The sequence below is a fragment of the Ailuropoda melanoleuca genome, chromosome 4, assembly GCF_002007445.2.
Source record: "Ailuropoda melanoleuca isolate Jingjing chromosome 4, ASM200744v2, whole genome shotgun sequence".
NCBI classification, from domain to species: Eukaryota; Metazoa; Chordata; class Mammalia; order Carnivora; family Ursidae; genus Ailuropoda; species Ailuropoda melanoleuca.
Window position 1 is genome coordinate 16,137,382 of NC_048221.1, and position 16,839 is coordinate 16,154,220.

Below are 16,839 nucleotides of genomic sequence, written 5' to 3' on the forward strand. Positions count from 1 at the left end.
ATATTCTGACTCTGCATCTTAGAATATGTGAGGTAGAGAAGTCGTTCCATTTACTCTGGCTATTTTCCTATTATAAAATGACAGTAAAGCTAGACTACATATTTCCCAAAATATTTAACAGTGCTTAGGAATTTTAAAACTTCTGAGCTCTTTAATTGCTTGACATTGAGGGGTAACATAGAAGCCAGGCTTTAATTATAAGTATTTCTTATAAAAAGCCTGAGACTGATGGGGAGGGGGGCGCGTATGTGCAGGAGAGACTAAAGCGGGCACACAAAAGGCGGCTTCCTGAAAAGACTATAGTCATCCATTATAGACAATTTTCAGAAGGCATCTCTCAGAGGGCAGACCAGACTAGATATTTGCAAAATATTGGGGGGGAACCCTCACAGATATTTAAGTTTTGCCCATCTTGCTAATGATTTCAACTCACTGAACCCAAGGAAGCTAGGCTCTGATGGCCAAGTTTACAGTGCCACTGGTTTTGCCAACCAGCACTCCTCAACCCTGCCTTTTTCTTATGGGAGAAATTCTCTGTAGCCATAAATAAGATGTTTGGCTATGAAGAAACTAAGACAATAGAGTTAAAAATATCCGAAACAAAAATAAAACCCCAACAACGATGCAAGGTACACCTCACACAGCTTTAACCTATAAGATTATTTAACCAATAAGATTTAAGATTATAAAAAGCTCTTCATGCCAAAAAAAAAGAAAAAGACCAAAAACAAAACAAAACAAAAAGGAAAAAACCCAAAAATATGGTCATACTGGCTCCTTCCCTCTATTTATGTTGGGTCAATACTGGAGGGCTCAAGAGACCGACAATAGCCACGGTATTTGATCTACTGCTTTCATCTTTAAAGAAGCATATTGGAAAATAACCAAGTGGTAAAACCTAGAAACCAGACTACCATAGCCTACCTGTTATCTTTTCTGTAATAATGATTCTTTTTCCTTTTTCCCCCCCAAGATTTTTAAGTAATCTCTACACCCAATGTGGGGCTCGAACCTACAACCCTGAAATCAAGAGTCATCTGTTCTACCGACCTAGCCTGTCAGGCACCCCGTAATAATGATTCTTAACCTTGTAAGGGATCACTGACTTCCTGAGAATCTGATGAAAGTTCTGAATTTTCCCCAGAAAAATTAATGTAAATAAAGGATTTTGCATATAAACATCTATAGGTAAAGACTTACACAAACATTTAGAAATACAGGTTTAACAATGCCTGCTCTAGAGGAACAAATACATGGAAGAAAGCTACTAAAAGCCAAGACTTCAAGGAAAGCAACAACACAGGCAGTGAAAAGGGACATCCCCTTTGGCAAAAATTCATTAAGAATAACAAGGCAAGTTTCCAAACGTCTATACCAAATATTTCATTTACCTAATGATATACTGTCCGGTTTCAAAAACAAAATAGCTAAAGTTCTTATCATTTACCTCTGCATATTTCCAAAAGAGTATTTGTAAAGCCATATACACAGAGTACCTCTGAATACCTACTTGTGTTCTCCTTTTCAGTTTGACTTTTCTTTGGAATTCGATATACCTCCTGCAAAAATAAACCAAGAGAAGGGTTATTAGTATGGAGTGGAAGTGGTGATTGTGTTGAAGCTGACCGAATTCACATGGCGACAAAGAAACAGGAACAGGCTAGTATTTAATTATTCTCCAAAATTTGACTTACATCTAGCTTTAAGTAAAAATAGATGCTGGTCCCTTAAAAACAAGTAAAAATTTGTAGCATATAAGCTACACATATACACATGCACACACACATTTATTATGTATATGTATGTTTCATTTTGTTTTTTAAACATCTACCAAGAGGACTGTATGATCTCATTAGCCAAGTAGCAGACTAAGTAACTGGGACGTTATATTTCTGGCAGGAACATACTTTCTGATAATCTTCATTTCCATATGCTTTCTGCATATATAATGAAGTCATCTATAGTTTCTTTACTGAGAGTATTCATAAGAACAATTCTAACCGCTCACTTGCCATCCTTACTTAAGGGAAGAAGGGTTAGTAATTACTTAGCAACATAAAAACACCTCAGAAAAACTGTATAAAACCGTATGTGTAAAGACAATGCCTGTTGTTCAGATTTTTCTATAAATGCAAAACCAACGTGACTAACGGCCAAATGTAATATTTCCTTTCATACTGTTATTTTAAAAAAGATAAGCATTAGATCATTGGTGCTCTTGAAACAGCATCTAATAGTGTACCAAAACTGTTCTTGACAAATGTAAACTATGTTTTTAAGCCCTGAATACCTTTTCTTGATGTAGGAATCTAAGGCTTAGAACATGTTATGTCCCCTGACAACCCCTTGCTGTTCTAGTCATCAAGTAGCTCAACATTTCCTTATCCAGTCACCTTGGTTTAAGTGGGCGAATGGCAAATCCACACATTCTCAATGGTATATCACATGATACTCTCCCTTTCGAGTAATCTCTTAATATTGACCATACCTATATGATTTGGTAATTCCATTTTTTTTTTTTTAGCAATTGCACTCCAAGAAAATCAAAGAACTCCTCTTTCCACATGATTATTGGTTCTAGCATATTTGTGGAAAGTAAGAAATAATCCACATGCCATACAACTGAGGCAGGGTCAAAATTTAATATTCAGTTACAATTAAAGATAATAAATATGGACCACACAGATCCTGGGCAGTCTATATGAATGTAGACTTTTTAGAAAAAAACCTTCAGGGGCGCCTGGGTGGCACAGCGGTTAAGCGTCTGCCTTCGGCTCAGGGCGTGATCCCAGCGCATCAGGCTCCTCCACTATGAGCCTGCTTCTTCCTCTCCCACTCCCCCTGCTTGTGTTCCCTCTCTCGCTGGCTGTCTCTATCTCTGTCAAATAAATAAATAAAACCTTTAAAAAAAAAAAAAAAAGAAAGAAAAAAACCTTCAATACTCCACGCATGCTGATAAATTACCTAGTAAAGATGATGATTGTCATGATTAGATGTGTACTTATCCTGTGTGCCAGGTTATCATATTAAGCATTTCAAATGCATTACTTTTTTTGAGCTTCAAAACACCTCTATGAGGTAAGTACTATCATCTCCATTTTACAAATGAGAAAACCTACTTAAAAAACCTAGCAACCTGACCAAGGTTACTATGCTATCAGACAGCATGACTCCACAGCAATTTTATCTTCTGTACTAGATGATACAGGATACGGTAACAGTCAGCATTATCTGGGAAGGAATACCACTTTAGGAACTTAAGCATAAATGTAAGTGGCATCCTCTATTCCCCCAACCCCTCTTTCCTATGTAGGACTTCCACTAGAGCTGTGATTCTCCACTCTGGCTGCACAATTAGACCACTCCAGGAAACTTTCATAGAAATACTGTGCCAGACAAATAAAATCTAAAATTCTGGGCATGAGTCCCAGGCATCTGTATTTTTTTTTTTTTTGAAGCTCTCCACATGATTCTGATGCCTACATGTAGTTTGAGAACCGCTGAACTACTAGCTTCTCTTAGCAGCCTTCACTCATTCCTCCTCACAAGGGAGAATCTGAGAGAACAAACTGTGTATGCCTGTCCTCAGCTCAAAGCCACCTAGGGGTGGCTCCTCGGAGGAATGTCTGGAGTTGTCTAGCTGTCAGTGTCTACCTGTGGGTAATAGTGGATCAGGGATAAATATAGTAAAGACAAAGTTGACACTCTTAGCTCTGACTCCTCTGTCCACCCCCCAGGGGGTTACCAAACTTGGGGGAAAAGTAAGAATGCCACTTATCAGCACCTACCCACACTGTAAGAAAAAAACAAGTATTCTATAAATTTTTAAAGGCTTGAAAATGACTGCTGCATTTGGTACTCTGTAAATCTAGGCACTCCCAAAAGGTAACATGTTCATTCATAAAGGGTGCTTAGAACATACAGATAATGCATGTCTGTGTTAACTAAGGATTACACAATTTTTACCTGCTCAGTTTCTTTTGCCTAAGGTCTTGGGCATTACGAGTGTTCATTACAAGCATTTATAGTAATTTATCACACAGACCTCAAGTTGGGACCCATTCTATGGTGGCAATGACCATACCAGAGGAAATGTTTCTCAAAAATATATTCTTGGGGGCGCATGGGTGGCACAGTGGTTAAGCGTCTGCCTTTGGCTCAGGGTGTGATCCTGGCGTTGTGGGATCGAGCCCCACATCAGGTTCCTCTGCTACGAGCCTGCTTCTTCCTCTCCCACTCCCCCTGCTTGTGTTCCCTCTCTTGCTGGCTGTCTCTATCTCTGTCGAATAAATAAATAAAATCTTTAAAAATATATATATATATATTCTTAACTCCATCAAAAGCTTAGAGCAACTGGGGGCTACTGGGTGGCTCAGTCAGTTAAGTATCCAACTTTTGATTTCGGCTCAGGTCATGATCTCAGGGTTGTGGGATCATGGAGTCTGCCTGAGATTCTCTCTCCCTCTACTCCTTCCCCCACCCCCCCCAAAAACAAACAAAAAGCTTAGAGCAAATGCTAAGTAGAAAATGTATCCCAATGTTCACAAAATGGATAATTATTACTGACTTGTGACCAAGAGCTACTGACTTTTACTCTGTGCCTAATACTATGGGGAACAAGCTCCATCGACATGCACCCAAGCACTTAGGAGCTACGAACTCGATCCTCCTCTTCATATAGTTAAAGCTGTGTATAAAATTTAACTAGAAACTCAGATTATCTACTTGGAGGCCCTGAATTTTTCCAAGGTCTCACAATAATGCAACCTGGGAAGGAAGTAGTCATGTGAAGATTACTATAATATTTCTTAAAATCATTCTATCTTGTGGATAAATAGCAATAAGGTTAGCTTACATGATATGGAACGCTGGAATAATGTCACACACCTGCAGGCCATTCCAGAAAAATGTTTATCTGAGCTGGCTTCATTCACATTAACCCTCCATGTGAAATCACTTTCCTCTGTTAAAAATTCTACTCAAGAGACTGGCATGTTGAGAAACCACACTCATTTGTGAGTCAGGAGGCCTGGGTTTGGGGACTATCCCTGCCCTCAGAGGGGCCTAAAAGAATCTGGTTTCTCACTCCACCTAATATTCTTTACCTATCACCTTTACTTCTTTGGTGTCTAGGTGCTGCTCCTAACACACACTCACATGCACTCAAAGCTATAATTCTTATTTTTAAAGTGATTTTTAAATAAGATTTTGTCAGAGAGAGCGCACGCGCAACCAAGAACAAGGGGAGTGGCTGGCAGAGGAAGGGGGAGAAGCAGGCTCCCTGCCGAGCAAGGAGCCCTATGTGGGACTCGATCCCAGCACTCTGGGATCATGACCCGAGCTGAAGGCAGACACTCAACTGACTTAGCCACCCAGGTGTCCCTCAAAGCTACAATTCTTAAGGGCCAAGACTGTCTTACTCTTTGCTATATCTCTAGCACCAAGAAGATGCCTGCCACATAGGCAACACTCAACTACCTGTTGAACAGACCAATAAGCGAAATTCTACTCATAATTTGCAGACATTACCACACAGTGCTAAATAACTTCAAAATATTACACAGCTCATTTTTTAAAAATCACTAAATCTATACCTTCGTTCTCTTTTATCCCTGGTAAGAACGCTGTTTACAGGCCTCACATATAACCACAAACGTGTTTGTGGGGTTGTATTTCCAGGGTCAGATTAATAAGTGTGCCTCTGCAACATTTTGAACTCTTATCAATGCTTAGAACACCCCACCCTTGGTCAATTAATCATTCCTCTTCAAAGGTTCAATCTTCAGAAATTGTTTGATAAACAATCAATCACCGATAAGCTCATGCACAAGCAATGCATCCAACAGCCCTTTATGAAAGTACGTAAATATGTGTGGACTTTTTAATTTGTAGACACAAAGACAGCATGAGTTCTCTAATGGCTATTTGTGGAAATATGGTATGCTCATCTATAGAACAAGTATTTAGGTAGAAACTAGGTGTTAGAAGCACACATCAAGGGTCTCCTATTTTTATTATTTTTTATTTTTTTTATTTTTATTTTTTTAAGGGTCTCCTATTTTTAAAGGACACTGGAGATACGTAGTAGCAGCCACCATGAAGTTTACAGGCTAACAACTGTGGCTGACGATTCTTACTGTGTGCCATGTCCTTTAACTGCACTCTCATATACTCTTACACTGCCATGAGAAGTACCTTCGCTGTATCTACAATACATAGCAAACAGGCTCAGAGAGGTCAAATAACTATGCTAGGGTCATATGGTGCTGCAGTGAGTTATATATCGAACCCAGGATCTAAGCCTAGATTTGTCTCGGTCCAAAGCATACACTTTTAACCACTACTACCACCTCCTGAGCACTCAAGGAAAAGAGAAAGTAAACATACAATATCTTATACTAAAACTGGCCTTAGGAGAAAAGACTAGAAAAAGCATCCTGAAGGAAATAAACATTTGAATTATATTGAAGGATGACTAGGAGTTGAACACAGAAGAAAGAGGGTGAAGATAAAAACATGGTAGACTGCACACGTGTTTATTCCAACTCCATCCTGAAGTCCTATAAAATGACAGTGAAAGAACAAAAAAGGTATAAACCCATCTGTATTATCTTTTCTTTCTAAGAAATGAGTATTGAATGTATGTGTATACTTAAATTTCTTCTATTCCATGCATTCTCTTTCATGTTCTTTCATTTGAGGATTCACAAACAAACAAAAAAAACCTGTATCCATGAAATTAGATGCTCTTTAAAAAAAAGATAGCAAAGGGGCGCCTGGGTGGCTCAGTCATTGGGCATCTGCCTTCAGCTCAGGTCATGGTCTCCTAGGGTCCTGGGATCGGGCCCCACACTGGGCTCCCTGCTTGGCGAGGAGCCTGCTTCTCCCTCTCCCACTCCCCCTGCTTGTGTTCCCTCTCTGTCTCTCTCCCTCTGTCAGGTGAATAAATGAAATCTTTAAAAAAAAAAAAAAAAGAGAAGAGAGAGAGCAAAAATAAGAACAAATAAGAACTATGATAGGAAAAAGAGCTGAATGTCACCCAGAAAGCAGAACAAAAAGTCAAGAAAGAAAATGGAAGATCAAAAAATAAAATCAGAGGGTAAGTGCTAGATGACTTACATCTAATAGCAGGTACACCAGAAAGCAAGGAGAGAGAAAACTGAGGGAAGTATAAAAAAGAAAAAAAGAAAATTTTTTAGAACTTAAAGACATGAGTCACCAGATGGAGTCAGAGCACCTACAAAGGAATCAAAAAGGCATCAGACTTCAATAGACAGCAACACTGTAAGCTAGAAAAATGATACGATGTCTTGAACATTTTAAAGAAAAATTTATTCCCAAATGATAATTATATGATCTGCCAAACAAGCAAGAATAAAATAAAGGCATTTTTCAGATCTATAGGGTCTCAAGATTTTATCTACCAGAAGAGAATGTTGAAAACCAAGACTGTGGAGGATCTAAAATTCAAGCTCCTCAAATTCTGTGTCATGCATTTCATAAATGATCTACAGTATAAATAGTACCATACTAGATACTTAAAAACAAAAACAAAAACAAAACTATTCCTGAGAGAGCAATGGAAAAACACTGGCAAGTTAATGTAAATCAATTACTTAGCATTTGGAACATGACACAGACATATACATATTTGCATATAAATTCAACAACTGGGCATTCAATAATATAGATCAGTTACCCAAGCTCTACTTTTTCCGCAAATAACTAGGAAGTGGTGGCTGCTTAAAATAACACCTGCAAAAGATCTAAAGATGTCATTCAAATCTGTCATAATTTTGAAAAAAAAACTATCTTCCAACAATACTATCCCTAACAGAAAATCTTAATTATCTAGAAACTGCATTTTTAGAGTGACTGCTACAATTAGCAATAGCAATTTTTTAAAAAGATTTGAGAGAGCATGTGTGCAGACAGGCTTACACACCTGAGCAGGGTGAGGGGGGAAGAGGAAGGGCAGAGGACGAGGGAGAGGGACAAGTAGACTCTGCACTAAGCTAGAAGCCCAACATGGGGGCTCGATCCCACCACCCCACCCCAAGACCATGACCCAAGCCGAAATCAAGAGTCTGATGCCCAACTGAATGAGCCACCCAGGCACCCCAAGCAATTTTTTATTTTATTTATTTTTTATTTTTTATTTTTTTTAAAGATTTTATTTATTTATTCGACAGAGACAGCCAGCGAGAGAGGGAACACAAGCAGGGAGAGTGGGAGAGGAAGAAGCAGTCTCACAGCGGAGGAGCCTGATGTGGGGCTCGATCCCACAATGCTGGGATCACGCCCTGAGCCGAAGGCAGACGCTCAACCGCTGTGCCACCCAGGCGCCCCCCCAAGCAATTTTTTAATTAAAAAAAAAAAGAGAGAGAGAGAGAGAGAGAGATGGATGTTTTGAATATGGGTTACTAAGAAAATGATGCTATTAATAAAAATGTACATCAGAGAATGATGAACCAGTTTGTAAGAGAAGATTATGAACTTGCATCTGAAAGGCAAGTGGAAGAGTCAACAGAAAGCTGAAAATACAGATCTGAAATTTAGGAAACCGGCTAAGGAAAGAGATCCACATTTTGGGAAAATCTTAAAAGACGATAACTTATATTGATTATGGTACTTAGGAAATTGCTAAGAGAGAAAGTACATAAAGAAAAACAAGCTGACTTGAAAGAAAATACAATTTAAAGGTTGAAGGTCTTTATTAGTATTAATTTATGCAGTATGTTTTCTATTTTTTAGTAAATACTCGCCAGCCATCCCACTGCCGAGCACACAGAGAATGAAAACAGGATCTCCAAGAGAGCTGCATTCCCATCTTCATGGCAGCATCACTCACACTAGCCAAGATATGGAAACAACCTGAGTGTCCGTCAACAGATGAATGGAGAATATGCAGTGTACAATTACATGATGCAATACTATTCAGTCATGAGAAAAAAAGAAATCTCACTATTTATGACAACGTGGATGAACCTTGAGGATATTATGCTAGGTGAAATAGCGAGAACACAGAGAAATTGAAAACCTTATACACTACCCGTAGGAATGCAAAATGGTACAGCTATCATGGAAAAGTGTCTGGCAGTTCCTCAAAAGTTAAATATGGAGTTACCACGACTCAAAAACTCCACTCCTAGATATATACCCAAGAGAAATGAAAACCAGTATTCACACACAAGTTTGTACATAAATATTCATAGTAACTGTATTCCTTAGAGTCAGAAAGTCCATCAGCTGATAAATGGATAACAAAAAAATCCACAGAAGAGAATATTACTCAGCTATAAAATGGAATTAAGTATGGTAAATGCTACAATATGGATGAATCCTGAAAACATTATGGTAAGTAAAAACCAAATACAAAAGGCCGTTATTATAGGATTCCATTTATCCTTGTTCACAGATTGTGCAAATTCACCAACTCACTAAAATTTCTTTGTAATCCTCAACTCGGTAAGTTAGAAAAAAAGTTACGAATTCTTCCCTAAGAAGTTAAGACCACCATTGATGTTTTTTGGTGTACTTTTTCCAAATAATGGACTGATAACATGATGCAACACTATTCCCCAAGTCTCTCATAATCTTTTCACTACTCTTTCTGGAAATGCTTCTAGTATACTCATATCCTTGTATATTTTCTTTCCAACTTCTTTAATATCATTTTCACTGACTTTATGAAATCAATGCATTTTTATTTTGTAACAGGTCTACATTGTATTTGTATTGCATTGCCCAATTTTTAAAACAGTGAGACTTTAGCTAAGAAAGACAAAACCCTTTAGAAAGACAGATGCTAATGTTAACAGAGATGGGATGTTTAGATGACAATTTTTTAGTGTTCAGCTCATCAATTAATGTTTTTTGTCATAATGCCTGTTTCTCTAAGCAATCTTGAAACTGAAGATTAAGATACTGGGAACACCATTTATTTGTGTATCTGTGTGTATGTACATATGAATGTGGACTTACTTAATTACATGTGAGAGAGAAGCTTTTCCAAGGTAACTGAATGTTTGAAAGTGATTTCAAAAAACCCCACCACATCCCAGGATTTTTAGGTCTTTGTGAAGTTGTAGTGTCAAAAGCAAACATACCAAATATTTATCTGGATTTCCTGAATGCTGAAAATTTAGAAAAAGAGGTAAGAACTTAGAAAAACATACAACAGCTTTGGGTAAGATATGACCATGTCATGAAACCTGATTCACAATTCTGTATACTAAAGATTAAAAATCAGGGCTGGGTGGCTCAGTCAGTTGAGCACCTGACTCTTGGTTTTGGCTCAGGTCAAGATCTTGGAGCTGTGGGATAGTGCCCTGCGTCAGGCTCCGTGCTCAGTGAGCAGTCTGCTTGGGATTCTCTCTCCCTCTAACCTCCCCCTACATTGTGCAAACTCTCTCAAATAAATGAATAAACTGAAAATAAAGATTAAAAATCCATTTTCTCAATTAACAACAAAATCAAAAGATGAACATACAACATATAGCCTCAAAGTCTATGGTCCCTACACCACCCCAAGGCCCATTCAAAGAAAAAAATTACTGGACAAATACTGCTGTGTACCCTAGCTCCTTTCCCTAGGAAAATCAGCACAAATTCTGTGAAACACCTTCAGTGGTAATGGTTCTATAACCAAGATTTAACTTCCTTTAACAGAAGGAAGAATTGTTAACTCCTATCATCATGTCCTTGCACAGCCTAAGAGTCAGTGGTTTTACCTCACAAACTGTATTACAAATGGTGGGAGTAGAGGGATCTCCATTAGGTCACAGAGGTTTTGAGATCTGACTACAAAGAAAATTTAGAGGAGAGCATAAATGTCTGGAGATTTCATAAAATCACACACATAAGAGGGGCAGAGGAAGGGAGAGTGAAGAAAAAGCAGAGAATAATTTTATTTATTCTTTTAAACCCCTGAAGATACTCTTCTAACTTCAGACAACTGGGCTCCCATGAAATGGAAGGTAATAAGATTGAATTTCAGTTTTCAGCCACTCGGACAAATGGGCAAAACATATGGTCACAGTTCTTAAAATAGGAAATACAAATGTAAAGATACTCAATACTTCATACATAAGAGACATGCAAATTAAAACTACAATAATATTCTATTTTTGCCTATCAGTCCAACCAAGATAAAGTTAGATAATACTTGTGTTGGCCAGGGTGTAGTGAAATAGGCACCCTTATGCATATATATTGCTGATGAGAATTAAATTGGTATAACTATAAAGATCAATGTGGCAAGACCTATTAAAATTACAGATAACACAGACCAGGACTCATATATACTACTTTCAGTAATTTATCCAACATGTATATTCCAAACAAGTATATATGAATGTGTTTGAAATGACTTAGTTCCATGCTAAGCTAAAGAAAGGAATCAATCACAATGGCCAAAATAGAGGACTGGTTAATATGGTTAACAGGATACTGATTATGGCATATCTTTAAAATAAAACACCATACAGAGCTATGAAAACTAAATTCTTTAAAACTTGGTATAAAACAAGCTTCATAATGTATTAAACAAAAAACAAGGAGCTAAACAGTGCTGCCAGCTTTATTAAAAAAGACCAAATACATGCACACAGTATGCACAAATGATCTCTGGAAGGATACACAAGAAATTGGTTGTGCTGGCTGCCTTCAGGGAACAAGACAGGGGGCAGGGGTAGGAGCAAAACATTTCATTGTATGCCTTCTGAACCCTGTATCATGTACAGGAATGGCCTATTTAAAAATTAAAATGAAAAGAAGAGAAAAAGATAATATGCCTCAGAAGCCCTCAACAAAGTACCAAAAGACTTTTTGGGCATTATGGCTGTATTCATGGTAAAGAGCACCGCCTGAGGGTTGTGAGGTCTCAGGCAGAGAGGCCTAAGGAACTGGAGACTCTCAAAACAACTTCTAAATGCTCTTCAGCAAGCGCCATACCTTGAAAGCCCTTCCAGGTCACTGCTGTTCACTTTAAACTTGTCCCCCCGGCCCCTCCTTCTTCTCCAGCCTTACCCAGCTTAGCTCTAATTCAAAGAATCTATCTTAACAATGCTCACGTTTATTCAACACACACCTAAATGTGCTGGGTTTAAGCTAAGTACTAAAGCACAACAGTGGACACAAGTCCCTGCTTTCAAGGCCTCTCTAGCCCAATAGTAAATATGTGTGTAGAAAAATAAGTGTTTTCATGCCGATAAATATTACTGAAGAATAATCAAGGTCATGATGATTAAATGTTTCTCAACTTCAGAGTTTTGTTTTCTATGCAAAGTATTCCAAATCTAAGATTTCTCCTTAACAACTTTCAAATTTAACTACCTCTTATATAGTTTTTCTAATTAAAAATCATCACAGCCCTCCAAGTGATTACACTGAAGTTGTATGTTGCACTGGTCAATCCAATGCTGCAGTTAAGAGTAGGTGGTCATTATTTAACATGGTACTGAAGTCCTAGCCACAACAACCAGACAAGAGTAAAGAACGAAATGCATCCAAATTGGTAAGGAAGATATAAAACTTTCACTATTTATAGATGACATGGTACTATATATAGAAAACCTTGAAGACTCCACCAAAAAACTACTAGAATGATAAATGATTTCAGTAAGGTTGCAGGATACAAAATCAACATACAGAAACCCATGGCATTTTTATATGCCAATAATGAAGCAACAGAAAGAGAAATTAAGAAAGCAATTCCATTTATAATTGCACCAAAGATAATAAATACCCTGGAATAAAATTAATAACCAAGGAGGTAAAAGACCTGTACTCTGAAAACTATAAAACATCAATGAAAGATATTGAAGACAACACAAACAAGTAGGTATTTCATTCTCATGGACTGGAAGAACAAATATCCACACTACCAAAAGAAATCTATTGATTTGATGCAATCCTTATCAAAATGCTACCAACATTTTTCACAGAACTAGAACAAACAATCCTAAAATTTGTATGGAACCAGAGAAGACCCTGAATAGCCAAAACAATCTTGGGGAAAAAAAAAAAAAGCTGGAGGTATCACAATTCCAGATTTCAAGTTACATTACAAGGCTGTAGTAATCAAAACAGTATGGTACTGGCACAGAGATCAATGAAATAGAACAGAAATCCCAGAAATAAACCCACGTTTATATGGTCATTTAATCTTTGACAAAGGAGGAAAGAATATACAATGGGAAAAAGACAGCCTCTTCAACAAATGGTATTGAGAGAACTGGACAGCTAAATGCAGAATATTCAAACTGGACCACTGGCTACACCATATACAAACACAAATTCAAAATGGATTAAGGACCTAACTGTGAGACCTAAACCATTAAAAGCCTAGAAGAGAACACAGGCAGTAATTTCTCTGACACCAGCCATAGCAACATTTTTCTAAATATGTCTCCTGAGGCAAGGGAAACCAAAGCAAAAATAAACTATTGGGACTTCATCAAAATAAAAAGCTTCTGCACAGTGAAGGAAACAATCAACAAAACTAAAACGCAACCTACACAATGGAAGAAGATATCTACAGATGATATATCCATTAAAGGATTAGTATCCAAAATATATTAAGAACTTACACAACTTAACACTACAAAAACAAATAATCAAGTTTAAAAATGGGCAGGGGCACCTGAGTGGCTCAGCTGGTTAAGTGACTGTCTTTGGCTCAGTTCATGATCCCAGGGTCCTGGGATCAAGCCCCATGTCAGGCTCTCTGCTCAGCGGGGAGCCTGCTTCTCCCCCCCTCCCTCTGCCTGCCCCTCTGTCTGCTTGTGCTCTACCTCTCTGTCAAATAAATAAATAAAATCTTTAAAAAGAAAAAAGTTTAAAAACGGGCAGAAGACATGAACAGACATTTCTCCAAAGATATCACTCATCATCAGGGAAATGCAAATCAAAACCACAATGAGATATCACCTCACACCTGTCAGAATGGCTAATAACAGGGGCACCTGGGTGGCTCAGTCGTTAAGCATCTGCCTTTGGCTCAGGGCGTGATCCTGGCATTCTGGGATTGAGCCCCCATCAGGCTCCCCCTGGGAGCCTGCTTCTCCGTCTCCCACTCCCCCTGCTTGTGTTCCCTCTCTCGCTGGCTGGCTGTCAAATAAATAAATAAAAATCTTAAAAAAAAAAAAAAAAACAAGAATGGCTAATATCAAAAACACAAGAAATGAGTTGGTGGGGCACCTGGGTGGTTCAGTGGGTTAGGTGTCTGCCTTCGGCTTGGGTCATGATCTTATGGTCCTGGGATCAAGCCCTACTTGGAGCTCTCTGCTCCCCAAGGAATCTGCTTCTCCCTCTCCCTCTGCCTCCCACTCACGCTAATAAATAATTTAATCTTAAAAAAAAAAAGAAATGACTGTTTATGAGGATATGGGAAAATAAGTACCCTCCAGCACTGCTGGTAGGAATGCAAACTGTTGCAGCCACTGTGGAGAAAGTACGGAGGTTCCTCAGAAAGTTAAAAATGGAACTAGCCTACAATCCAGCAATTGCACTATTGGATATTACTCAAAGAATACAAAAATACTAGTTTGAAGGGATACATGCACCAATATGTTTACTGTACCATTATTTATAATAGCCAAATTATGGAAGCAGCCCAACTGTCCATCAATAGATAGATGGATAAAGAAGATGTGGTATATAAACACAATAGAATATTATTCAGCCATAAAAAAAAAAATCTTGCCATTTGCAACAACATAGATGGAGCGAGAGCGTATAATGCAAGTGAAATAAGTGAGTCAGAGAAAGATAAATACCGTATGATTTCACTCATATGTGGAATTTAAGAAACAAAACAAATCAGCAAAGGAGAAATTTAAAAAAGGGAAAGAGAGAGACAAACCAAGAAACAGACTCTTAACCATAGAGGACAAACTGATGGATACCGGAAGGGAAGTAGGTAGGAGGATGGGTGAAAAAGGTCATGGGAATTAAGGAGTACATTTATCATGATGAGCCCTGAGTATGGAAGTGTTGAATCACCATATGTTACATATGAAACTAACATAACACTGTATGTTAACAATACTGGAGTTTAAATTAAAAACGCCAAAAAAATTTAAAAGAATAGGTTGTCAACCCAGCACTGCAGTTAAGAGTAGGAACCCCCAACCCCTCTGGTGTCCCAATCATCCAGAAAATAATTTTTGGACCACAGTTCATTCCTTTCCTAACTCACACATGTACACATCCCTGTTTGAAAAGCTGCTCTTATTCATGAACTCTCGCTCCACAAAACCCCAGTTTTGCGTATGATTTCAGGGCTTCTGAAAATTCCCTGAAGTTCAATCATAGATCACAGGTTGAAAATCTCCACAGCATTAAGGAAAAAAAGATACTTGAACAAAACACTAAAATGGTAGTTTGTATGATTTCAGAATGAATTTGGACTTATTACAGTTTCTAAATCAGAAGCAGAGTAAGAGAACATCTGAAGTATTCATCAAAAATCTATAATTATGTGAAATGCCTAGCAAGGATACAGAAATCACTATTTACTGAAACAGAAAAAAGAATGGAAAGAATATGGGATTTAAATCAGAAGACCTGAGTCAATTTTCAGTTCTGTCACTTAAAAGCTAAGTCACAACCTCATGGGCCTGTTTGTTTTCATCTACAGGGGATAAAAACACCACCACTTACTTCACAGGGTTGTAAAGATTATATGACACTCATTCAAATGTTTTCTGATCATCCATCAAATAAAATACATGCACCACAGATTCAATAAGCAGTGTGATACCACGGGAAAAGATGGACCTTCTTCACATCTTCATTCAAAGATCTCTGAAGTGCCGAAGGACATACAAGGCTCTCATAGTACCCTGGGGAGACTTGAGTGACCAAGACAGAAGTGTTCTCTGACCTCACACTCTGTACAAATATGAAATGTTATGTGCTATGGCTGGAAAGGATGTTATGAGAGCATATAGAAAGGGCAGAACACTCTTAGAGGAATGAGAATGGCTTTCCTGGGGAAAGGATGAAACTTTAACGAGAAGAGACATCTAAACAAAAGACAGTGTTTTCACAACCGAGTGAATGTGTGTTTGTGTGTGTATGAACATTAGTAGCACAGACCCACTGGTGGGCGAGAATGGCTTTGAGGTGATACGGCATAAATGAATAAGGACTAGACTATGCCACTGTATGCAAGCCTTGTAAGAAAAACGGATTTCACTGGAACAGTGTTAATGAGGAACCATTTAAAAGTTTTCAATAGGATAGTGATACGAACAGATCTGCAGTTCCAAAAGATCACTCTGGCTACTGATTGTAGGGGCACATAGTAGTCATTCACTATTATTAAGAGGTATTATTATAACCACTATTTAAAGATACCATAATAAAAGTAACCCTTAGTATAAAAATCAAGAAATGGTCCCTGCCCTGGAAGATGTCATGGTCCAGTGAGGGGAAATAAGCACCTAAACAACTAATTTTAGTAGTACAGAAATACAGAAAAGGACAAAGCATCACAAAGGATAAACCGCAACTTGTAACTCCAGATAAAGGACGATTTTAAAAAGGAAAGAAAAAAAGATGATATTCCAAGCAAAGAGAACAGCATGTACAAGGACATAGGAGGGTGAGTACGTATGAACAGCCTGATGTGACTCATGCACTGAATGTGTAAGAAACACTGCTGGGCAAGAAAGTTAGATAAATGTAGAAGTACCTCCCATGCAATATACTAAAGGCTCTATTCTTTAATGGAACTCTCTGTGATGCTATTAGAGGTTCCTATTGATCACATCTGTGTTTTTAAAAAGATAACATCATAGTGTAATAAAGGATAACATGAAGGGGGATGGA

At 38.0% G+C, this 16,839-nt stretch overlaps 1 protein-coding gene across 3 annotated transcripts in view; it reads right to left on the reverse strand.

Annotated features, from left to right (window-relative positions):
* Positions 1 to 16,839, reverse strand: part of SETD2 (SET domain containing 2, histone lysine methyltransferase) — a 91,837-nt gene that overhangs the window by 37,055 nt on the left and 37,943 nt on the right. For all 3 annotated transcript variants that reach the window (XR_004624681.1, XM_002912844.4, XM_019797966.2), the window contains exon 12: positions 1,511 to 1,559. Coding sequence is in view for 2 of the 3 variants with exons in the window: in XM_002912844.4 (XP_002912890.1) it covers positions 1,511 to 1,559 (49 nt within the window). In the remaining variant the exon portion in view is untranslated. The remainder of the gene's footprint in view (positions 1 to 1,510; positions 1,560 to 16,839) is intronic.